Source organism: Artibeus jamaicensis, unplaced genomic scaffold, assembly GCF_021234435.1.
Source record: "Artibeus jamaicensis isolate MK-2021 breed Jamaican fruit bat unplaced genomic scaffold, CSHL_Jam_final contig_332, whole genome shotgun sequence".
Taxonomy (NCBI): domain Eukaryota; kingdom Metazoa; phylum Chordata; class Mammalia; order Chiroptera; family Phyllostomidae; genus Artibeus; species Artibeus jamaicensis.
This window is the reverse complement of record NW_026521788.1, coordinates 18,669,157-18,695,439: the sequence shown is the minus strand read 5'-3', so window position 1 is coordinate 18,695,439 and position 26,283 is coordinate 18,669,157. Positions and strand designations below refer to the sequence as shown.

The following is a 26,283-nucleotide window of genomic DNA, read 5'->3' as shown; positions in this document are numbered from 1 at the left end:
CTTGGCACAGAGGCTGAGTTCTTTCTGAACAAATTCCCCTTATTTGCCGCAGGCCATTCCCAACAAGCACCCAGCTTTCCACACAGACCAACTCTCTGACCAGTCCAGAGAGTATCTAGGTCACGGCCAGTTGTGGCCCTTCTCCCATCTCCAGATATCACCCAGCTCCCCAATTTCTCTATTACTGTCCCAGCTGCTGACCATAGTTCCAGCCAGGGTATGTTGCCAGCTATGTGTCTTTTACTGCGTCTTTATCTCCACAGCAACTTTAAGCATCCAGGTCTTTCCTGGTTGGTCTGAAATTTGCTGCTTTGGGAGGGGAGGGAGCTTTAAAGTCACAATGAATGGGCTGGCTTTCCTCCAAAGCTGCTGTGGCAGCTGCAATCTCCTGGGCAGGACTGGGGGACCCTCCTGTTGGCCTACAAAAGTTCCTTGCCATCTGTTTTTTAAATTTCCTCTGCAACCTTTGGTTTCCAAACTTCATATCAGCTTAAATCCTGTTGGTGGTCACTGTTCCTCGAAAGATTGGCTAGGTGTCCCAGTTGGGTTGGGTTCATGAGCAAGTGGGTTCAGCTCCCACCTTCCTCGCCACCATCTTCTGGACCAAAATTAATATTTATTAATATTTTGTACCAGATAAAATAATTCTATCTTTTAAGTTTAAAATTACTGCTTTCATGTGTTTTATCCATCTTCATAAGGTGCAGAGGTTTCTTCAACATATTATGATATAGTATAACAGTTGAATGTGGACTCTGTGTTCTGGCTGTCCGAGTTTAATCTCTGTTCTGCTAGGTATTATCAAAATGGCCCTGGACAGAATTATTGAGTTCCTGTGTCTTTGTTGTTCAACTATTAAGCTTAGATTAATACTTGGTTGTTTTGAGATTTAATCACAGTGGGCACTTAGAAAAGTGACTTAAATCTAGTGGAGAGCCAATGAATGTTACTATCATTAACCTTAAAAGTAAACTTAGAGAAGATTTTAAAATTGAGACTATTCTGAAATCCTAATTTAAAAAGACAATTGTGGATTGGCCTTACTGAATATGCATCCCTACACTCATCCAAGGTTGTGTTATTTTAGAAATATTGTGCATATAAAATTAATAATGTGTTTGATTGTATTTTAATAAAGTATTTAACCAAAGAAAGTTTACAGTATTTTTATTTCTATGATACATAATTAGTACATTTAATTAAATTTTTTTATTTAGCAACTCCCATGATATGTTTCCTTAAATATGTTTATATTTACAACTTCAACTGTTGTCCACATCAGTTCTTTTTGGAATTCCTTGGGGCTCATATTGGATAAGATAAGAAATTATTATATGGTCCCACGTGTTGCTGAAAACAAAAATGATATGAAAGCAAAATATAATATTTTAAAACATTTCCATAAAAATGTCTCTTTTGTCATTCTTTTTACTTTTCAGAGATTAAAGATTATCCTGCCAGAATGTTTTGTCTCTCTACATTCAAAATATAATTAAAATTTTCCCTGGCTGGTGTAGCTCAGTGGAGTGAGCACAGGCCTGCAAACCAAAGGATCGTGGTTTGATTCCCAGTCAGGGCATGTGCCTGGGTTGCAGGCCAGTTCCCAGTGGGGGACTCATGAGAGGCAACCATACATTGATATTTCTCTCTCTATCTCCTTCCTTTCCCCTCTAAAGATAAATAAATAAAATCTTTTAAAAAAGATTGAGATCTTGCTTAAAAAAACCAGTAAATATATAATTAAAATCTAATATTTGTTTAAAATATGATTCTCCATTTCCTGAAAGTCTGGAAATCAGAAATTATAAACAGGATAATCTTCTCTTTCTTACCTATTTTAACAGCAATTCCCGAGTTTGTAACACAAGTGAATGTTGCCTTGGAAGCCCTAAATAAAAACTCTTTGGATGTGTTTGACGATAATCAATTTGTGGACATCTCAAAGAAGATCTATGATACAATTCATGATATCAGATGCTCAGTCATGATGATTAGGGTAAGTTTCCTTTACCTTCCATTGAATTATTCCACTCTTTACCATCTGGAATGCCTGGAATGGTTACAAGAAATGTTTTATTTCTATGCCATAATGTCAATGTTGAAATTCACTTCAAATTTAGAAATTCATATGCATCCCCAAAGTCAGATCTACTGTCACAAACAATACTTTTACTTGTGTATTTGGTTATAACTTATGCAAATGAGCACCTTTAACTGTCCTGTGTGCAGAAACGACAAGATTCGTTGTATGTAGAATTTGTTGAGCTGTCATGTAGCATGATCAGGAGCCAAATAAAAATACATAAAGTAGTTTGCTTTCTTTTCTTAGAAAGAAAGTAAAGGGTCTTTCTGATCACTGTACTGAAGTTGGTAGGAAAAGATCTTTACAACAAGTTATTTCTATGGCCAATCTTCTTCATACTTGATCAGAGAATCACAGTGTTCTGTAACAAATGTCACCTCCAGCTGCCAGGAACAGCTGCCTCGGTCTAGGAGTTGTCTCTTTGGGGGAATATGTGTCATCTTCCCAAGGGTAAGTTTGCTTCCCAAGGGTGAGCCACAGGTTGTGGGCACAGCACATATACAGAGACCAGGATTATTTGTTTTTACTCAAATGTTAATGTGTACTCTTGTTTCAATGTTATTTAAGAAACAATGGACACTGTTTGGAAAATGTACAGGTAATTATATAGAGATATCTTATCTTAGGATAGGTTTGCCTGGAAGTAGACACTGTGGTAAAGATATGTGTTACCATTAGTCTACTTAGGGACAAGTGAGAGAGGAAACATGAGGCAGGAAAGAAGATAAAACTGTAATGTGTATTTATGAATCACTGTGGGCAACGGGCTTGATGCTACTGGGAAACTTGGGTGGGGGTCCACTGTAGAGCACTCTTCAGAATTATCTCACAAAATCCAATTTATCCACCTGTTCATTCCTGGTTAAAGGCTACCCCTCTTCAGAGGTGTTACCAGAGCCTCCTGCCTCAGCTAATCAAGCCCTTGTGGCCAAAATATACAACCTTCAGGCGGGGTGGCAGATGCTTGCAGTAAGAAGATTCAGTAGCCCTGAGGAGTGAAATTAATTATGAGTAGAGTTAAGTTTGAAAGCCTTTGGATTTGACTATTCTAAAGACAACAAGATGGAACTAGAAGTGCTGTGGAGATACAGGAAGGGCATCAATAGTATCCAATGGGCCTGAATGTCATAGTTAGGTTCATTTTGCAGTCCATAAAAATGGAGTCGGTTAAGGACTTTGTAAGGAAAGGGGTCAACAAAAGTCAAGCACCCTGGCAGGCTTAAAGAAAAAATGTAGAGAAAAAGTAGAGGTGTAGGATCTAGTGCTTCAGAACTTGAGAAAACCTACAACCAAGCCAGTTATAAATAGAAGAGAGAAACCTTGGGATATATATTTGTGGCCAGCCTGGAAGTATTTGTTCCTATGTGATTGGGAAGTGTGGCCCTGTACCAGTGCTATGCCTGGACTGCAAAGTTTCTTTACCAAATACATTCTTCTAAAAAGGTCTCTATGCCTTCCCTGTGTGCACTAGTGGACTAGTAATAACCCAAGGTTGGAAGGATAGGAAGAACTAGAACAGAAACAGTGAAAGTGTGAAAAAGACACCCCTACATTTCCAGTAACCCCTGTGTATATCTGAGAAGTGAAATAGCATAAGTGAACCAGTGTCAGGAATGCATGTTTTTTCCTGAAAAAAAGAATACAGAATAATGTTTTATAAATAGCTCTCATTTGGATGTTCCATGATTTTAAAATTTCCTTATTATCAAAATGGCTTACTTGTAGTGTATCAAATTATTTCACCATTATTTCTATATATACCTCATATTCAGCAGTCTTCTGTAGGGCAGAAGACCAATTTGTTGCAATTATTAACAGCCTTAGAAGGAAATAATTTTTCTTTGTAGTCATCTCTTTTTAAAGGTAAATACTGTCATTTCTTTTAGCACTTCCTCATAGGAGTAACAGTATTTGTCTTCTTTGCTAGTCTGTACTTAATTTTTCAGCAAACTTCTCAAGTGAAGCTATTAAAGAGTATAATCTTATTAGGACCTGTTAAGTAAAGAGGAACACTTGTTCTTTAAGTTACTGCTATCAATACGGGCAGCTTCTGTTAGCCTGCTTTCCCTCTTAAACACCATGACTGTGGGGTGGACAATGACTTTCTTCTAGTTCTATATTTTCCCCAGTTTTTGCAGATGTATTTCTTATCCATTTTGATTTGATGTGTTTGTTCTTGGTCTTAACTTGTAATCCAATTAAACTTCATTTTATATATAAATGATCCATATATAACTTATCAAGTTGCTATTGAATTTGATTATTGAACATACCTAAATTAACATCAGTTAGAAACATGAGATTATAATTTTAGCTCCTTCATCTAGATTACCAATAAAAATATAACACACACTGGCCCTTTATCTGACTGGAATCTCTGCCAGATAGCTCCAGTTACAGGCATTAATATCAAGAAAACTTAGAATCTCACGTTCAGTCTAGCTGAACCTTAATAGTTTTCCATGCATAGTGCACAGTGTTCCAACTAAGTTTTTGAGGGAAAAATAAGGATATGCATTTTACATGAGTGGTACTAATTCCATGTTTATATAAATGTTTTTAATTCTTTTATTTGTGTTTATGAATTAAAAGTGTAACTCTAGAAAGCAATACCAATATCTGTATGCAAAATAATACCCTGGGATACAATAATTGGGTTTTATTTCTAAATACAAATAAATACAAAATTGAATTTAAAAAATTGAAATGAAAGATTTTTTTCCTGGAAGTTTGGGCCAAAACCATGGGTGAGCATTACACACTAGAATGATGGTTGGAAAGGCAGCCTCTAACAGAACCTCAACAGAAACTCTACAGGAATTTGGTGAAGGGTAACTCATACAACTCTATGTAATTGCTAATTGGATTAGAGGATGAGAATAGAAGTCTAACTCAGGTGTACAACCCATGGACATGAACTAGAAAGGGATGCAGGTGGGAGGTGGAATGCAGGGCAGAGAATGATAGAGGGGGAGAAAGGGGACAACTGTAATAGCATGATCAATAAAGTATATTTAAAAAAAGAAAATTACTTTTCCTCCTTTGAGGACTGTTCCTTTATCATAGAAGATAAAATTGATCCAGTATAACCATCTCTTTATAAGACCAGATTTAATGCTGATCAATATCCTGACCTTAGAAATGAAAAGTGTTTGAAGAGTGTATCTGAGGAGTGTCAACATTAAGGCAATATATTTACAATTATGCAAGTTCAGGGAAGGATAGGCTATGATCTTGAAGACGTTCGTGAGTGTTGGAAAATGCTGTCCCAAGACTGAATTTTCATGAATGCTCTCCAATGCCCTCGAGACAATAAAACACTCACTTATAATCAGAGACTGATATTTTATAGGAAATGTTATAACATGTGATTATATCTGCCTTTGGTATTTATTTAATTGAATAGTTATTTTAACAATTAATTGTTCAGGTTATTTTTAGAAAGTTCTAAGATAAGAAGTTCTGGCCAAGATGGAGGCATAGGTAGAAATCCTTCATTTCCTCACACATCCAAAAGTAGGGTAAAAACCAATCTAAAATCAGTAAACAACCAGAAGTGCCAGAAAATCAAACTGCATGGAACTGTGACAACCAAGGAATTAAAGAAGCACTCAACCAGAACAACCAGACCAGTAAGAACCTGTGGCCACATGGGTGGGGCTGGTTGAATGGGAAGCTGAGCTGAACTGAGACTCAGAGCTGACTGTGGACTATGGCAGTTGCTGCAGTGGGAGAAACTCCCAGTCTCACATGAGAGTTCATTGAAAAGTGGGCTAGAGCCAAGGAGGGGAGCTGTATTGTTCCCTCTCTGCCCCCCACAACAGGCAGCTCCATGGTGCAGCAAAGAAGGTTGCCCTGCCTGTGTGAATACCTAGGGCCCCACCCTCTTACAACTTATAGCTGCCCCAAGACAAAGAAATATGGCCCAAATGAAAGAACAGAGCAAAACTTCAGAAAAAGAGCTAAGCGATAAGGAGATAGCCAACCTATCTGATGGAGAATTTAAAGCTCTGGGAATCAAAATGCTCACAGAGCTGATTGAGCTTAGTCTAAAAAAGAAAAACAAAAACAAAAACAAGTAAAAGATACCCAAAATGAAATAAAGCACAATATTCAGGGAACCAGCAGTGACAGGAAGAAAACCAGGACTCAAAGCAGGGATTTGGAACAAGAGGGAAAAATAAACATTCAACTGGAACAGAATGAAAAAACAAGAATTCAGAAAAATAAAGAGAGACGTACAAACCTCTGGGCCAGCCTGAAACATTTCAATATCCAAACTATAGGGGTGCTAGAAGGAGACGAATAACAGCAAGAAATTGAAAACTTATTTGAACAAATAATAAGGAAAACTTTCCCAATCTGGTGAAGGAAATAGACTCCAGGAATTCCAGGAAGCCCTGAGTCCCAAAGAAATGAGATCCAAAGAGGAGCACACTAAGGCACATCATCATTAAGTTACCCAAGATTAAAGGTAAAGATTGAATCCTAAAAGCAGCAAGAGAAAAGGAGACAGTCACCTACAAAGGAATGCCCATAAGATTCTCAGCTGATTTCTCAAAAGAAATCTTGCAGGCCAGAAGGGGCTGGAAAGAAGTATTCAAAGTCATGAAAGTCAAGGACCTACATCCAAGATTAATCTATCTATCAAAGCCTTCATTTAGAATGGAAGGCAGATAAAGTGCTTCCCAGATAAGGTCAAGTTAAAGGAGGTCACCATCACCAAGCCTTTATTATATGAAATATTAAAAGGACTTATCTAAGAAAAAGAAGATAAGCAATATGAACAATAAAATGACAACAAACTCACAACTATCAACAAATGAACCTAAAACAATGAAAACAAAACTAAGCAAATAGTAGAATAGGAACAGAATCAGAGAAATGGACATCACATGGAGGATTTTCAGTGGCGAGGGGGAAGGGAAGAATAGCGGAGGGAAGGTACAGGGAATAAGAAGTGTAACTAGTAGGCATAAACTAGATGGGGAGAAATCAAAAATGGTATAGGAAACAGAGAACTCAAAGAACTTATATGTACAACCCATGGACATGAACCCAAGGAGGGAGGGGGGATGTTGGAGTGCTGGACATGCAGGGTGGAGGGGTATAAAGCAAGAAATATTGGAAAACTGTAATAGCGTAATTAATAAATAGTTTTAAAAGTTCTAAAATAAATACTTTACTATTCTCCACTGGATTCAATGTGTGGAAAATGAGGTCGTAGAGTAGGGAATATTAAATATTTTATCTATGTGATATTTCATATCTACATATAAATTTTGCAGTTATTAGGAGCCCATATAGTATAATGATTAATGCTAAAGCAAGTAATGTATCTTGCTGAACCTGTTTCCTCCTTTGAAAATAACTTGGTGTAGCTCAATGGTTTGAGTGTCATGCAGCAAACCGAAAGACTGCTGGTTCAACTCCAAGTTCCGGTCCACGCCTCTGTTGTGGGCCAGGTCTCTCCCTATTTGGGCTCATATGAGAGGCAATTGACCAATGTTTCTCTCCCTCTCTCTGTCCCTTCCTCCTCCTCTCCCTAAAAATAAATAAATAAAAAATTTCAAAAACTAAAGTAAAACTACTTTAAAAGATTATTATGCTGGCCCTGGCAGATTAGCTCAGTTGGTTAGAGCATTGTCCCAATACAAAAAGATTGTGGGTTAAGTCCCCCATCAGGGCACATACTGGAAGCAACCAACGAATGCATAAATAAGTGGAATAACAAATCAGTTTTTCTCTCTTTCTCAAATCAGTCAATTAAAAAAATCATTATGCTGATGAAATGAGCTAATAGAAATTTACTTAGTCCTTAGTAAATAGTTGTCTATTATAAGAAAATAGCTACTATTTTTATTACCATTGCACGTATACTATTATACTCACCGAAGCCTCCTATTACTTTGCCTATACTGTATCTTGAACAATGTTAACCATAGAAACTATAGGCAGATACTTATGGAACAACATGAACTCAAAGCCAAAAGAATAACTTGAAGAGTGAGAATCTAAACAAAGAATTATGTTTTTTTCAATGTATTGTTTATGTAAAAGGAGGCCTACCTTTGTTAACACAGTATCTGAATTATAGATTATTTAATGCAAATTATGCTTTTGCATACATATTACATTAAGCTCGTATTAAAATTATGCATTTTCTTTGTATTGACCTCTTGAAACATACAAGAAAAACTCTCAATGGGTCATCTTTTTTTGGTAAAAGGTGCTTAAGCAGAAATAGAGGAAATTTAAAAAGAAAAAATTACTTGGATTTTGAGAGAGTTAAATGGGTGTCCAGCAATAAAATACCCTCAAAAAAGGACAAGAATCAGAAAAAAATTCATCCTGCAAGAGGTATCGTTCAGAATGTGGACTTCGCATATTTTGTTTGTGAATTTTCATATGTTACTTAACAAAAGCACAAAAGCACATAATTTTCTCTATAGAAAATAATAGAGACACTGTCTGATGCCAAATATGCAGATTTTCAGGACCATCACTGAGTTTAGATTTTTGTTGTTTTTTTGACTTTATGTTTCAGGGAATGGCAACATATTTTGGATATCTCATTTGATGGAAATTAATTTTTGAAAAAACAAGGGGAAATAATTAAAATTTCTCTAATGGTCCATTTTACATAAACCCTTTTTACGTTAGTCATTTACAAGGTTGCTAGAATTGGAACATAGTTCAATGTAAAACTTCTGCTTACATCACTGGAACATAGTTTTGTGTCTGACTCTACTCTCCCTACAGAAATGGATACACCTATGGCCTTCACTGGAATTATATGCGGTTTTCTTAAGTTAGATTATGTACATGGCAATGATTTCTCTGAAATTCTTTCATTATCTTCCATAATGTCTCTTCCTTATGACTGTAAAAATCCTTTTGCTTTATATGTCTTCTGCACTGAGGTGCTGTTTGTTTCTCTAAAACTTCCCAGTCAGACTACTGGAAGAAAAGCCCCTGATGGTGTCAATCACTAACCAGTGTAGAATTAGTGTGTATCTCATACAGTTAGAATTCTATGGAATTAAGTTCAGAAATGAAGAGCTAGTAAAAAACAGTATTGTGTTAAGTCAAAAGACATGCATTCTAGTCTGTTGTATGTGTGGCCGTTGACACTGTTACTTCACATGATATTGTTAGTTTCCTCACTGTAGGGGGGAATGAAAACACACCATTGAATTATGGTTTTCAGCCATCGATGAACTTAAAAATGAAGGCTAGGACACTGCCCCTAAAATTAGGATCAGAATGAGAATGCCCACGCTCAGATGCAATGGAATGTCATGGATGTTCTAACCAGTATAGTAAATAAGGAAGCACCAGTAGAAGTGTACAGATTACAAAGGGAAAAGTAAAACTGTATCTATTTTCAAATCATAAGATCAACTACTTTGAAAATCCTAAAAAATATTTACAACAGCAAGAAACCCTGCCCTTATAAAATTGATAAATTTAGCAAAATAGATAAATGTAGAGAAAATAAGGTCAATATGTAAAAACAGACTTTATAATAGAAATAAGAAAAATGGAGTTAAGGGCAAAGTTAATAAAATAAAAATATACAGTAGAGAAATACAATGAAACTTGAAGTATACGTGTATCTGTATAATAGCAAGTAATTAGAAAACATATCTATTACAAATACAATATATCAAGCTCTGGCCGAGTAACTCAGTTGGTTGGAATGTCATACTGATATGCCAAGGTTGTGGGTTCCACCCCTTGTCAGGACACACACAAGAAGCAACACAAATAAGTGGAACAAAAAATAGATGTGTCTCGCTCTCTGTCTATTGCTCTGTCACACTTTATCTTTCTGCCTTCTTCTGTCTCTAATATCAATCAATAAAAATAAATAGTAAATGAGTTTATGTTAAAGGTACAATATATCACAGTATGAAAAATAACAAACTTAGCATACAAGTTTATACAAAACAAATTGAACAAATGCATATAAGATCTTTACTCTGAAAAGTACAAAACATTATTAGGAAATATTAAACAGACAACTATTTGAAGAGATTTGTCATATTCTTGGACAGAGAGACTCAATATCATTAATGTATCAATTATCCTCAAGTTGATTTATAGATTTAATGCTACACCAAACAAATTGCCAGCAAACTCGTCTATGTAAACTGATAATCCAAGGTTCTTACATGGGTGTACATGTTTGTAAAAACCATCAAACTGTACCTGAAATTGCATGCTAATTATGTTGAGAAACTTGATTTAAAAGAATGTTTTACCCAACAGCCAACACCTTAAAAATAAGTAATTATAATTAGATAAAGTCCAACCAGACTGTATTCATTAAAACTAATTAGAAAGGTGCTCACGGACTACTAAAAATGTTAACATTTAGAATATTATAAAATTAACACCTTTCTTCTTTATTACTGGCTGCTTGCCAAATACTTCTAATGTATGGGACCTCTTTGTTGACTTTTAGTTCTCATTTTTGTGAATCACTATATATTATCTTCAATGAAGCCCACTTTTGACCTGTGGGTCACATTTGATCTACCGTCTCTTTTGTATGGCCCGTGGGCAAAGAATGGTTTTAATATTTTTAAATGGTTGAAAAAGATTGCAAGAAGAAGAATATTTTCTGACAAATTGAATTATGTGAAATTCTAGCTTTAGGAATTTAGCCACTCTCATATGTACATATGACTTTTTGTGCCACAACCCCAGGGCGCAGTAAAGGTAAGAGACTGAATGGCTCACAAAGCCTAAAACATTTACTGTCTGATTTATCACAGAAAATGTTTCCTGACCCTTGCCTTAGATATTTGGTTTCGACTCTTTACCAGACACTTGAATGGCTTTTCCAAGGATTCAGTCGTTCTCTTTATTAGCTTCCCTTTATAAATCCAATTGTCCAAATTATTTGAATATTAAAATAGTCTTTTCTTCCAAGTTCTTTGCTAATTCTTCCTATTCCTAGTCTGAGGTTCCCGGGTCATTTCTTTATCCTCCTTCCAAACCCGAGGGCTTCCATTTATTAGGTGCTCTAATTATCTAGCTTCTTTTGTATTTCAAACCATTTGTGCTTCTTTCTTTGCAAATAATATGTGTATGCCCTGCTGCTTTGCAAAAAAGTCCTTTAGTTACTAGGACTCATCCCGCTCTAAAGGTTGCAAGAAACTGTTTACATTCTCCTTGGTATTTTGCATCACTCATTCAACAGAAAAAAATTTAATGTTTAGCCTAACCTTTGATTAACATACTTGTTAAAATTCTGTTTTTGAGGTTTATATGATGTCGAAAATCATCAAATGTATTCAACCATTTTATTTTTTCCCATATGTTATAGAAATAACAGTTTTTCCAAGATTATTGGGTTATAAATGAGTTTTCATAAAATAACTGTTTGCACCCTGGCTGGTGTGGCTCAGTGGATTGAGCATAGACTTGTGAGCCAAATGGTCCCTGGTTCAATTCCCCATCAAGGCACATGCCTGGGTTACAGGCCAGGTCCCCAGTGGGGCACACAAGAGGAAACCGTATATTAATGTTTCTCTCCCTCTCTTTTTCCCTTTCCCTCTTTCTAAAAATAAATAAGTAATATCTTTAAAAAATAAAATAAGGTAAGTATTTGCTAAGTGAGTGTAATATACAGTGAACTAGGGTGAGTATATATACCTTGGTTTCCTTAGGGTAAATTTGGATTATACTCCCTTTCATTCTCAAAAGTACCCAATTTGGATGATGAATTATGTCCACTCTAGTCTCGGGGCCTTGAGTGTGCTGCTTGAGGCCCGTAATGCATCACCTCTACCACTGGGTGACTTCCTGCAGTGCCCAGCCTCTAAGGATCACAGTGCCTCACCAAACTTGTTTGGCCAACCACAGGGAACGCTTTCTCTGTAGGACTAACTGCTGTCAAATGGTACCTTCCTCTCTTCTCGATTTGCAGACCCTTTGTTGACTTTGGAGAATCTCTTCAGGCACCGTTTCAAATTTATTAAACATACAAAGACTTTATTCCTTTTCATTTAAGAATATTTTCTGAATTTATCTTAGTCACTCTACTGTTCTCTCTCACAGGACTCTTGCCAGGAAATCTTAGTTGAAATACTGTTTTTGTTGTTGTTGTTATTTGTGTGTTTGTTTGGAAGCGATATGACTCCTTTATACTGTTACAACCAGTTAGTAGGGAAGCCAGTTACCTGTGGGGCTTTGTAAGGGAGTTTAATGAAAGACCCATAGCAAAGTACCCTTAGCTTTTTATGCAAATTGAAATCAAACTTTAGTGGGGATAATGCCATAGTGAGGCTCTTGCTGTTTTCCCTGAAACCATAGTTTAAGGTAAGGAAAAGCAGAACCATCTGCTAGCACTGGTCAGCAAGCGCTGAAATTTTATGCTCTCAGCACACAGAATGGTCTTCCTCACATGTGCACCATTTGAAGAGACTTTAGACTAAGGGAACAGAAGTAACTAGAGTGAAAAAGAGTGTTCATTGACAAAAATGTTGGTTAAGTGACAAAGCAGCTCTAGTCAGTGATCTCTGTTGCTCATGCTGTGAAAAAAAAGTGTTCAGCTTGAAGTCATCCTGGGATGTGCTCTTTCGCCAAAGGGTCAAAGCCACTGGACTGGCAGGAGAGTCCATGGTCAAAAGAGCTTTGATGCAGACTAGTTCTGCACTCGGAGAACTCTGCACAGTGCTGCTCAGAGACTTTGTCTCAAAAAGTAGCTGAGTATAAGAAACCAAGCATCTCTCATTGAAAACACCTTCAGGGGAAATGGCCAGTCTTATGAATAGAAGAATAATATGGGGAAGATGTTCAGTTGTGGAATCTTAAGGGATTTTTGTTGTTTGTTTCTGCTAAGTTCATTATTAAATAATTTATATCAATTATTATAAATAGACTTGTATTAGTAATGAAATAAAATAGTAAATTTGTATTGAGTATTAAATCTAGTAAGTTTTTATTACTTTTTATTTTATTTTCATCCCCAGAATTTTTACTGTGCACTTATTGTGTACCTCAGATAAGTTGTTTGGGTATTTGTCTACATTTTAAATGTAACTTTTGGAAAGTTAAATATGTCTTCTAGAGAAAAAAATAGTTGAAAACCCTACTTCTGAAATGATGACTTTTAGAAAAGAGACTGGTATAACTAAAAGGAGAGATATGGAGGATTTTGTATTTCCAGTACCGGTAAAGTACATGATGGTGTTTCAAAGAGATGACTATTCTGGGGTGTGATAGTAAATGGCCTGTGAGTGAGTGATGCACCTGAGGACACACACTGGTAGGGGAAGGCACAGGGTGAGATCCTGGGTCTTGGGCACCTAGTTCAGGACATCGTCCTCTAGCTCAGGAGAAGGAAATAGCCCAATGTTTTTACAAAGCTGGACATGTCTATTTTACTGACTTCGTTGATGGATAAGCTATAAACATATCAATCTCAAGAATCAATTTTGGGACAATTTGTTGAGTATGTGCCCTACAACTCTCTTCCTTGTTCCTTCAAATTCAGACACATAGCTCTCCTGGCTGTTCCTCCAGTTCCCCAGTCATGCCTATACCTTGGTGTCTTTCCACTTATATATGCTTTCTCCAAGAGTTTGAGCAGCAGACATATTTAATTGGATTTATTGTTACTTTACGTAACATCCTGCATAGATCCTGTCTATATATGATAATGTATAAAATAGCATCCCCCACTTCAGTTGTCCTCCATCTTGTCATACAAGTTCATGTTTACATAGTGTTTATCACGGCAAATGATGCACTGTATACTTGTTTATTTGTCTATTTTCTGTCTCTCCATATGAGAATGTATGCTATGTGAAAAAGAAAAAGGATTTTTAAAATAAAACCAGATTTTAGGCTTTCCTCAATTAAATACGGTGATTGATTTTGATTGATCTTGTTGCCAAATTTCAGATTTGTTTGAAGCATAATCACTGGACCTCAAAGAATTAAGGGCAGGAATAATGTGACTTGTTATACTTTATATTACAGAATGTGATGGACGATAGAAAATTAACTTGATGAACACTTTCACAAAGAGTTAGAATTCGCTTGATATTTGGTTTCGGATGGCTTTGAAAGTAGTGAGGCTTTCTATTAAGTATTGTCCTTTGTGGTCAATAATGTGATTTCGAACAATATGCATGTCTGTACTGATGATATTTTTGTCTCAGTATAAGTTTCAATAAGGTTAGATGTATATAATTGTCTTTAAAAGTCCTCCACTTCACCTGTGCAGGTGACAAGATTCCTCTGTAAAGGTGATGACAGTTGTAGAACAGCTATGATGAGACTTCTTGAGTGTATGCATGAGCTTTCTGGTTGTGGAAGAAAAAAAATATCCTTGAGGATGGAGTTTCTGGAACTTGGTGAAGTGTATTTTATGTACATTAGCTCCCATTATCAGTCCCTTGGTGTTATACACTCTGAAAAATCACAAAATTACCTTCAAATTTAATGATTAAATTGTGTCTTATAGTGCAGTATTTGGAATGGAAATCAGAAATTTAATTAAAGTCATAAAATATAGAAAGATACCATAACAAAATTATTTCTAACCCTTAAAACTAGCTATAAAATGCATTTTAACCAGTCCATGGTGGTCTGTTTACTAAAAACATATAAACAAATCTAGGGACTTTTTCATTTAATCTATTATTACTAAAATTAGTGGGTAAGGAATAAATGCAAAGAACGTATTTAACAAAAATGTATAGCAACAGTACACTCATAAACGACTGACCTCTTCCAATGGATGTGCTAATTTAAGTTTTGGAAGACAATCTTATTTTAAGTTTGCCTCACAGTACTCCACTTTCAAGGAAATTCCTTTTTTTGCAACATTTTTGTAACCCTTAGTATACTAAGTCCTTTTTCAATTTGGAGTTTGCATTTATAAAATAGGGAAAATAAACATACCTGAAAAGTAACATGGTCAATCTGAGTTTTGTTGCAATAACCCATGTATAGCATTGTGCAAACTTTCTAGCACATTGCAAGTATTTAATGATTTTTTTATTGGTAACTGCAATGTAGTACCACAAGTACAATGGGTTTATTATGTATATCAATCAGAGTAACAGGCACTACCTGATATAACAAACTCCTCAAAGCCCAGCAGCTCAGTGATGGTTTATTTATCATTCATTGATTGTTCTGACGCTAGCTGGTTTTCCTGGATAGGTCTCTGTTAAGTAACGATGACTCAGTGATTCAGAAATCTCTAATCTTTTAATACTGCCATCTTTTTAACTGGCCTCCACTGTCACCGCAGAAATGGGAGAGATGGTACATGACTGAAGGAGAAGTTTGATAACTAGACCTCAGTTTGGCTTACTTCTCTCTATATCCCATTGGCTAACAGTCAGAGGGGACCCAAATAAACTGCAAAAGAGCTGGTAAATGTCTTCTTCCTTTACATCTAAAAAGAAATAGGATTGTTGAATTCCTAACCATTGCTTCTCACACTCTATATTCCAATTATGATTGCTTTGCAAAAAATTACCCTACATTTACTGGCATAAAACAACAACCTATTTCTTATGGTAACAGATGTTTTGGAATTCAGAAAGGATGGAAGTTTGTTCATTCACATGTCTGGTATCTGGACTGAGGCCCCATGACTAAGGAACTACATTTAACCTCTCATATGATGTGGTTTTCTCACAGCATGACAGCCTTTCTCTGGATTGCTGAACCCTTTGCATGGCATTTTTTGAGTCTAAGACCAAGTGTTGCAGTTAATAGGCACACACAGTATTTCCCTTTCTCACTTAATATCTGAAATTATGCACTGTCATTTTTGCCACAACCTATTGGTTGCAAACCAGTTAAAAGCCTCCCTGACTGAAGAGAGAGGGCATAAACCCCACTTTCCGTGGAAGGAGTGTAAAGATAAAAATAACCCTACAGGGTGGGAAATAATGTTTTACCCATCTTTGAAAAATACAGTATGTTCCACTTATTGTAATAATTTTATTATCATTCCATCATCACCCTCATTAACATTTTTACTGATTAATTTTGTAACCATAATTTAAACAATTTTCTGCTTATTAAATATGTAATAAAACAGTGGAAATATTCTTACGCTATTGCATGTAATCATTTGTTTAATAACAAAGTTTTAGGAGTTCTCATTAGTTAAATTATCTAGTTAACAAAATTTTAAATTGCTAGATTTTAGTGTCTCATAAATGTATCCATGGTTTGAGATGTTAAGCTAAAGGTATCTTAATATGTTTAGATAGCTTTCTCTAAAAAATTCTTTTGAAATAGTAATATCTAGAAGGCACAAAATAAAAAAGTTGAGAAGTATATGTAGACTATGGAATCATCATGGACTGGATGTCACAGCATTAAGGGAGCACGATATTAAGGAATGATTTTCTGTTATGTTCAGTCAACCACTTGAAAAATAATTCAGAAAGAAATATTTCAGTATTATCTTTCAAGCACTGTTCTAGGTTTCAGAACACAAATATGTGAGATATTATCTTTATTCTCAAATAACCGAGATTCTCATAGAGAAGACACATAACCAAATAATAGGAATTTATTGTGACTAGTGCTATAATGGAACATATAGAATCATAACTAGAAATATAAAGATTTTAATTCTGCCATAGCAAAAATTATGCAAAGATTTGTTGATTGGAGTTGGACTTTGATGAATGAGTAGGAGTTTTGTACCTGGAATTGTGGTTTAGGACATTTGCAAGGATAAAGAATAAAGGCATGTTTAGAGAATCACAATTAGGTCTGGGTGCCTGAATTTTTGTGTACAAGTGGAAGAAGACAGGAACAATCAGAAGAATCTGGATTCTTAAGAGTTTTATGCTATGTCAAAGAGACACGACTTTGCCAAATGGTCAGAAAAACAGAATCATTAGGCTTGACACAGAGTATTCAAGATTTATTCAGTAGGTTTTGGGTGGAGGTGTAATGCTCCACCTCATTCACTACAACCATCCAACTTAAACTGCTAATATTTGAAAACTGAGCTTTTTTTAGCAAGCGAGAAAATAGAAATTCATGACTGGGTAAACAATGAACAATTTCTTACAAGATACTTAGTTAATTATTAGGACAAAAATTTCAATCAAATGCTAAGTTACTGCTTATGCCTCACTGAATATAGTTATTGAGTGTGATTTTTAGGAATTACTCTTCCTTAAAATAGGAAGCCCCTCCAAAAGGGACTTTGGAAGAGTGATAAATATAATTACATTAATAACAATGACAATAATAATAGAAAAGAAGTGAGGCTTTCGTTTAGAACCAGCCAGGTACTTTTGTATTGGCAATGAGTTGAAGTCAAGCATATGCCAGCGGTATTTCTCACTGCCTGACTGTCTCTGTGGAGATTTAGGAAATCAGAATAACAGTGAGGCATGTTCGCCACTAGAGCAGCCAAGGTGAAGGGATTGAAGTGATGTCTCATCAGCTACAGGGACTCATTGAGCCTGTTCCAGAATATAACATGTCACTGATTACAGAGAATTTTGGTGTTAAATTGACAGAAGAAATTGCTAATCAAAATGCAAGTGGGAGATGTAAATGCAAAAAGATATGGACTTACCAATTAATGCACAGAGCATCGTTTTCCCCTCCAGATGCCTTGTGTTGTTATTAAATCTGAAGTTTTGCATGTTAGCTTCAAAAGAACCACATCAATCAAGAAGGTTGAAAGACAGTGTTATGCTGTGATGAACACTGGATTAGAAATCAGAAGACCTTGATCCTGGTTGCAGCTACATTGCATAGTAGCCTTGGAGCCCTGGTTTCCTCCTTTAACACACTTACAAAGTATTCTAATGTGTAAAGGGAGATAATCACACTTGTCTTCCTTACATAACGTATTTTAGGGGGTCTTTCCTTCTTTCTTTCCTTATATTTCCCCTCTCTCTCTTTCTCTCTCTCTCATTCTTTATTCACTGAATTTTATTTGTTTATTACTTATTTAGAAAAGTTTTTTTATTGAATGATTGCTGTGTGCCTATAAATCAGTCAGACATTTAGGCATATAGAAATGCATATGATATATAAAATCTCTATTCTCATGCAGTTAATATTCTAGTGTAGAGAGGAAAGAAAGAGGCAAATAGACAAAGCAATTATGATGAGTGATATGAAGAAAGTAAGATGATGTGATGGAAAGAAAATTGGCATAAGAGATAACAACATTTTAAATATAGTAGTCAAAAAAGCCTCTTTGAGGAGATCAAATTTGACTTAATAAGAATCAGGATGAGCCAGCAATTTTAAGACAGAAGAATGTTGCAAGCAGAATAGAGTAAATGCAAAGATAGCAAGATTGGGAAAATACTAGTTATACCTAAAGAATAGGAAAAAAGTATAAAACTTAGTGAATGGAGGGGGGAATAATATGTAATTTTAGAGAGCTAGACATAAAACAGATTATTTTGGCCTTGTCAGATACATTGAGCAGTTTGGATTTTGTTCAAAGCATTGGGGGCTGTTGAAATATCTTGAACAGGTGACATGGTCCCACTTTCATGTTAACAACTCTTCTCTTACTTTTGTTGAATGTTGACTTTCCAAAAGGCCACTAAAAAGTGTTGATCTAGCAAAACTATGTTTATTAAACTTAGTGCAGTAAAAGAGAATACAACCTGGAGAGAATTTTCTTCATGTTTCAAAATGAGGACATTAGGTAAGGCCTTTTACAACGTTTAAGGGCTGTGCTGAGTGATTTTGAAGTGCATCTTTCCAGAGCGAGAACTTATTTGGATTTGGTGAGTTAGTAGACTTGGATGGGCAAACGTAGTGAATTGAGAATCTTGAAATGATTTGAGACGAGCCTGTTTGCCTTGATAATTAATTGATTGCTCAGTTTGGCTGGATTAGTTTTCTCTTCAGGAACAAGTATTTCCTGGAGAAACAGCTAAGTTATTTTTTGCTGGATTGGTATTATCAACACAAGAATAGGGAAGTCCACCCTGTCCCATTATTGTTTATCATAGAGACAGAGAATTATGTTGTTTGTAGTTCTCAGTAGCCCATGGCAAATGTGTGTTGGTGGGGGTTGGTAAGAGGAGAAATGAAAACACCAGATATGAGTTTTTGTAGTTTCCAGGCAATAGATGATATTGTCATATATTAATTCTTCATCGTGCAACACAGTAGTGGCATGTGGCTATTAAGCACTTGAAATTTGGCTAGTGTGCATTGAGATGTGCTATACAAATATAAAACCCACAACACATTTTGAAGAGTTTGTAACAAAAAATGTATAAAATATCATTTATATATTTTTGTATCTGGACAGTTAAATTGATGTTAATATATTTAATCATATACAAAATACTGTCAATTTGACATGTACAAATTATTATTTATTATTATTTATGTTGTTAATGTGACTAATAGCTATTTAAGAATTACTTATTTTTTGTATTACATTTGTATTGGACAGTGCTGGACTAGTAATTTGGCAGAAGAGGTAGACAGATTTGAAGTTTATTTTGGAGATAAAATTGACTGGATTTTCTGAGAATAGATGTAAAATTGAAAGAAATTGGGGGAAAATTGGGTTTTAGGTTTCTTATTTTAGGCCATTGTATGGATATGAGTAACATAATGAGCTAGGGGAGATTTGGAGAAATCAGTTTGGGGTAATAGTTTAATTCCATTTTAATGGGCTCATTAGAAGTTAACTTTGCTTATTTTATAGACATATTGATGAGTCATTGCATATATGAATTTAAAACTTAGTGCATAAATTGGGCCTATGATAAAAATTCTATTTCCCTTAGAATAGAAGGTGCTTATACTTGGAGTGGGCAGATTAGAGAAGAAAAAATTACAAAGGAGCAAACACATTTAGAATTCTTGTGAAGAGGAGGAGATAAGCAAAGGAGACTGACAAGATGTATGAAAAGATGAAAATAAAATCAAGAATGCTGTCTCAGAAGCATGGCAAGAGTTTTTCACCTGTGAGAATGTTCCTTAGAGAACTGATGAGATGTGTTCATTGTATTTGGGGATAGAGATGATCATATAGGTAATGTAGGTTTAGATACACACTGTATTGGCATCAGGGTTTCTTGGAGATGAATAGTAAGGCTGCAGCTAGCCAAAGGAGCTAAATACTCCAATTATAGGTTGAGAAAAGTTTCAGCCTATCTTGGGGCCAGCATAGAGCTTAGATGTAAGTAGAGGTTTTGGGACAAGGAGAGAGATTAGATTTTTTGAAATGTGTGGTGCTGTAAAAGAAATGTTAAATAGTTCTCTCCTTTCTCTTTGGAGTGCCCTTGAAGAACTCTATGCTGTCCTCACATGATCATGGAAGAACAACAAGAACAAAATAAACCTGACACCTGGTGATGACTGAACACACACTCTGAAAGTGAACTGTGTGCTTTATGTAGGCAAAAGTCATGCACCTGTAAACATTATATATAGGATTTTGATGAGAATGTTGTTAATGACTCTTTTTTTAAATTAATTTTATTTAGTTATTTTTTAAGTACAATTTTTTGTCTATTTCTCCCATCCCAGCCTCCCCTGCCCCTTGCTCCCCACCTCCCTCCCATTTCTACCTCCCTTAGTTCTGGTCCCTGTGTCCTTCCTATTTGTTCCTCCAAATCCCTCCCCCTTTTTCCCCTTAACTTCCCTTCCTTCTCCCCTCTTGTCACTGTCCCCTTGTTCTCTATTTCAGTGTCTTTTTTTTCCTGCTTAATGGGAAAAGGACTTGAACAAACACTTCTCCAAGGAGGACATACAGAACATTCAGAGACACATGAAGAGATGCTCAATATGGTTAGCTATCAGAGAGATGCAAATTAAAACCACAATGAGATACCAGTTTACACCAGTCAGGATGGCTATCATAAACAAAGCAACAAACAACAAATGTTGGAGAGGTTGTGGGGAAAAGGGGTCCTTAGTCCACTGTTGGTGGGATTGCAGACTGCTACAACCATTATGGAAAACAGTATGGAATTTTCTCAGAAAAATAATGACTCTTAATATGTCTTGATTCCAGCCCATTTTCTTTGCCTTTCTTTCTTCCTTTCTCCTTTCCTCTTTCTCTCTTTTCCCTTCTCTTCCCCTCCCTTTCTCTTTCTTTCTTTCTTTCTTTCTTTCTTTCTTTCTTTCTTTCTTTCTTTCTTTCTTTCTTTCTTTCTTTCTTTCTTTCTTTCTTTCTTTCTTTCTTTCTTTCTTTCTTCCTTTCTTTCCCATTACCATTTAGTCCCTCATATCTCCTCCCCCCTGCAGTCACCACACTGTTGTCCCTGAGTCTCTTTTTCTTTTTCTCAGTTGTTCTACCCATTAACCTCCCCTCTCCCTTAGCTGTCATCCTGCTCTCTATGTGTGAGTCTGTCCCCATTTTTCTTGTTAGTTCAGTTTGTTCATTAGATTCTGCATATGAGTGATATCATATGGCATTTGTCTCTCTCTGATTGACTTATTTTACCTAGCATAATGCTCTGCAGGTCCATCCATACTGTTGTAATGGGTAAATTGTTCTTCTTTTTTATGACCAAGTAATATTCCTTTGTGTAAAGTCTCATTGTTGTTTTATCCACTCATCTACTTGTCCACAGTTGGGCTGCTTCTGTATCTTGGCAATTGTAAATAACACTGCCATGAATATAGGGGTCCTAATGCTCTTTCCAATTAGTGTTTTGGGTTCCTCTGGATATAGTCCCAGAAGTTGGATTACTGTGTATAAAGGCAGATCCATTTTTAATTTTTTGAGGTATGTCTATACTGCTTTCCACAGTGGTTGAACTGATTTGCACAGTTGTCATTCTTGTAAGAGTTTTCGCTGTTGAAATATGCTGTCTTTGCTTAGAAGACATTGCCTTTCTTGTGTGTTTATGAATACTCTTATCTTCAGAGCCATTAGTCTCTGGGCCCTGTCTGAAAGAATCATCTGTAGATGCAGTCTTTATTAATATCTGGACAAATTTGCTTTGCTCCAATATATTCTGCAAAATCCTGCCACCCTACTGTTAACTCCAGCTCATTGACTGCCAGCGAAAGCCTAGCTCTCAGTACTTTCTCTAATGTAAATATTTAATACTACCTTTGATTCTTTTTCCAATTATATTTTAATTGCCATAATTAGTTTTCTTACCATAGAGAACAGCAATAAGAATAGCAGTCATAAATCACCATTAGAAGAAAATATCACTTCCTGTTTGAGTCAGAGCTGAAATCAGATTCAACCACTGGCTATACCAAGGCATTTCCTGTGTAATACTAATGAACATTTTCCCACCTCAACTCACTATCTTGTTAATAACTTTACACCCAGTATGTGGTAAATTATAAAGCTACTTCACAAAAAAGTTATATAAATAGAAATACATATTAGTCAATGACAGTGTTTTTTGTTGTAAAAATAACACATGCTATGATAATAAATTGAACAATATAGAACAGTTTATAGTTCTATATTGTTCAATTTAAAATTTTAAACCCTGACTACTTACTCCTACTCCTCCATCTCAAACTTTTTCTTCCAAAAATAATTGTTTTAAAAGTTTTGTATGTACCCTATCAGATCATTTTCCTTCTATTTTTTTAAAGACTTTATTTATTTATTTTTAGAGAGACTGGAAGGGAGGGAGAAAAAGAGACAGAAACATCAATATGTGGTTGCCTCTCACGTGGCCCCCACTGGGGACCTGGCCCTCAACCCAGGCCTGTGCCCTGACTGGGAATCCAACTGGTGACCCTTTGGTTCACAGCCTGCACTCAATCCACTGAGCTACAGCAGGCAGGGAAGATCATTTTCTACATAAATCTTAAGACATATATTGATTTGTGTATATCTTATTTATTTGTTTGCTTTTATAAAAAATTAGACCATTCTATGCCTGCTGTTATAGAACTGGATTTGATTTTCATAGTTCATAACGTGATGCATTAGGGTCTCTCGGTTCCAGCCCCAAATAAATGTTAGCATGGTCCATACTAACTGTTGGTGATATGTCTTTTGTAAGCTTTTCTTGTAGGTAAGAACAGGATGAAAGAGAAGAAAGGGGAGAGGTGGCCAGAGGCAACACACAGAGAGAAATGAAAGCAGTCATTTGAGGCCATGGGTTAAAAATATGGAAAGCTAACTGATGTTATTAATGGAGCACTGCATTGCTGCAAAAAGTTGATTGTATAACCATGAACTGATAGAGATAACTTGAGTGAAAAAAAATCACATAGCTCACACTTCTTAGAGGTTTTTGAAGTCTATAAAGGTGAAGTGAGTTAAGTGCATATAGCTAATTAGTATCAGAGACAGGATTAAAATTCAGCTCTCTTGAGACCAGATTCAGAGCATTTTTGATGCTACACCAACTAAAGATTCAAGCTAACAAAAAGACAAGCAAACATTTTATTAATTGAATATAATTTTACTATATTGTGTTTACTATAACTTTGTATTAACTAAATAAAATTTTAAAAAACACCCAGGGGAGAGCAATGGGGTAAAAATGGGGACAACTATAATTGAACAATAAAAACAAGATAAAAAATAAACCAAGCAACTGTACTTGAACCATTGGCTAAGAACAAGAAGAGATTAATGTAAGAACTGAACAAAGGGAGAAGTGACAAGAGTCTTGGAGAAAAGGTGAAATTAGTTTCTCCACAAAAAAAGATGAGGTAGGAAGAGCAAGTAAAATATTAAGTGTATTGAATTTGCTTAAGTGAAGCAAAGAGAAAGTGCCCTTCACTTTAAATAAAATTCCCCGCAGAAACTGAGAAGATCAAGTAGAGGTAAAAGCTGTATACCCTTGAGCTGCTGATAAAGAAATTTAGCCTGAGGGAAGAAAGTTGTGCAGCTAGATCACTACCTGACAGGAACTTTACATAAGATCTCTCAGTTCACCCTTGAAGAAACCCTCCAGGAAGAGATTTAAATAACCATTTTATTGACAGAAGAGGAAACAAATAATTTAAAATTACTGTCCCAAAGTCACTCTGATGGTCCAACAGGTTCAGACCCAGGTGCTTCTGTCTGGCTCCAAAGCCTGCGTTCAGTGTGTTTACACTGCCTTTCACTGACGTGAACGAGATCTTCACGTCACATCCAGAGTGCCCGAATATGGAGGAGTGGGGGATTAACTTTAGTATTTCTGAACGCACCTTGGGAATTTAGAAAGCATAATTAAATTCAATGATAAAGAAGGGAAGATTAAGGGAAGAAAAAGAGAATGGTTTGTTTGACGTTGTACATTGTTTTACCAATGTTTTCCAAGCAAAACTTCTTGTCTTCTACTTTACTTATTCCATTTTCCCATGCCCATAACTCTGCTTGTTTGGAGAAAGAAAGAAAGATGAAAGAGAGAAAGAAAGAGAAAGAAAGAAAGAAAGAAAGAAAGAAAGAAAGAAAGAAAGAAAGAAAGAAAGAGAGAGAGAGAGAGAGAGAGGAAGGAAGGAAGGAAGGAAGGAAGGAAGGAAGGAAGGAAGGAAGGAAGGAAGGAAGGAAGGAAGGGAGAGAAGAAAAGAGAAAAGAAAGAAAATTGAGTGAATAAAAACAGGAATTAATAACCTATGTAACAAACAGGTCAAGGCTGAAAAGCTGCTCCTTTCACCAAGATTTTGACTTGCAGGTCACTTCTTTTATTTATACTGTCTGATCTTGCAGGTCAGCCCTGTTATAGAGACTTGGAGTCAATGCGAGCCAGGAATAGACTCTCTCATACATAACTTTCCTATTTTCCCAGGAGCCTGTTAATATTTTACACAAATAGGCCTTACCTGGGTCTGCCATTTGCTAATTTGAATTCATATTCCACTTTAAGAAGCAATTATTTCAGAACCAAAGCTGTTTAGTTGCAAGAGCAGGGCTTTTGAGAGTAAAAAAGAAATAATTTTTGAAAAGCACAGGTCCAATCCTGAAGAAGGGAAGTAAACTTTATCAATAATCAATACATTTAAGAGACACTGGAGAAAAGAGCTGGTTCTTTCCACCCTCCAGGAGGTGTATTTAGTGGTGTTGTCTATCTTGGGAGGTCAGAGTGGCAAAGGGAGTCTGAGGCACAGGCCTGCATGGGCCACAGCGGGAAAGCAGAGAGGGCATGTGAGGCTCCCCAGTCTCTTCTAGGATGAATACTTGAGTGGCCACTGCCAAGGAGCCAAGTGTGAGGTCAGGGCCAACCCCGCAGAGCATCAGTTACCACCTGAGTGATAATCCGACCCTTCTTCTCACAACCTTGTTTCTTCCTGTTGCTATTCAGTGATAGCTGCCCACATGTGACCAGGATTATACAAAATTGACTCTTGGGGTGTTTTTAGACTTTGAGTTATCCTATCGGAACTAATGTACTATGAGGCCAAGTCTCTTTTAGTGGCTGAGGAGACCTAATTACTTTTCACTAGAGAGAGAGAGAGAGAGAGAGAGAGAATGTGCCAGAATACAAGGCTTTGGAAACACACACAAATGATAAAAACTATTGTGAAAGAAAAGCTTCAGAGCACCAGCAGTTAGGTGGATTCACTTTACCTGATTTGAGTGCTGGCCCTATGCTGAGCTAGAGCAGCAGTGACCTCAGATATCCCTTCAGAGTCTTCCCTGGCTATTTCCCTTCTAAGTTCATAATGGAGTGGTGTAGAGCCATCACAGGGCAGTTCTCCTGACTATGCAACCTTGTATTATGGTCAGATGGATCTTTATGTCTCAGTTAGAACATATGAGCAAAGCTTGCTGAGCATCACTATAGTTTAGAAAATGAGAGGGAGGGTGAGAAAAGAAGGGAGAGGGCTGCAGATGCCTTTTGAAGAGATATATTGTCTTTCTGCATCTGTTTGGCCATTCACACAATATTAATGTGCATTTGCACTTGGTGGTAATGATAGGGGGTGTTCACGTGGTGGATCAAAATTATTCTGCAAGCTGTGGTGTGATAATGATGGATTGCTCCTGTCAGGATAGCCAGTTTAGGAATGTCTATGTTAGATAATAAAGGAGATAATATGGCATAGGCCTGAATCCAGACACCAGTCCAGGTCAAAAGAGGCATGTTGTACTCTAGTCAGTAGAATTAGACATGTCTTCTGACACTGAGCAGAAATGAAGGGAATTAAGTGGTGCAAACTTATAAGATAAATAAGTCATGAGGATGTAAGTATGGTGTAGAGAATATAGTCAATAATGTCACAATAACTTATAAGGTGACAAATGGATAGCGGACTTTTTGTGGTGACCAATTTATTAGGTG

General features: G+C 36.2%; 1 protein-coding gene across 4 annotated transcripts in view; it reads left to right on the top strand.

Moving 5' to 3' along the window:
• CTNNA3 (catenin alpha 3) overlaps nt 1-26,283 on the top strand; it is a 1,563,160-nt gene that overhangs the window by 1,275,461 nt on the left and 261,416 nt on the right. For all 4 annotated transcript variants that reach the window (XM_053663824.1, XM_053663825.1, XM_053663823.1 and 1 more), the window contains one exon: nt 1,845-1,996. In XM_053663824.1, the coding sequence (XP_053519799.1) occupies nt 1,845-1,996 (152 nt within the window). The remainder of the gene's footprint in view (nt 1-1,844; nt 1,997-26,283) is intronic.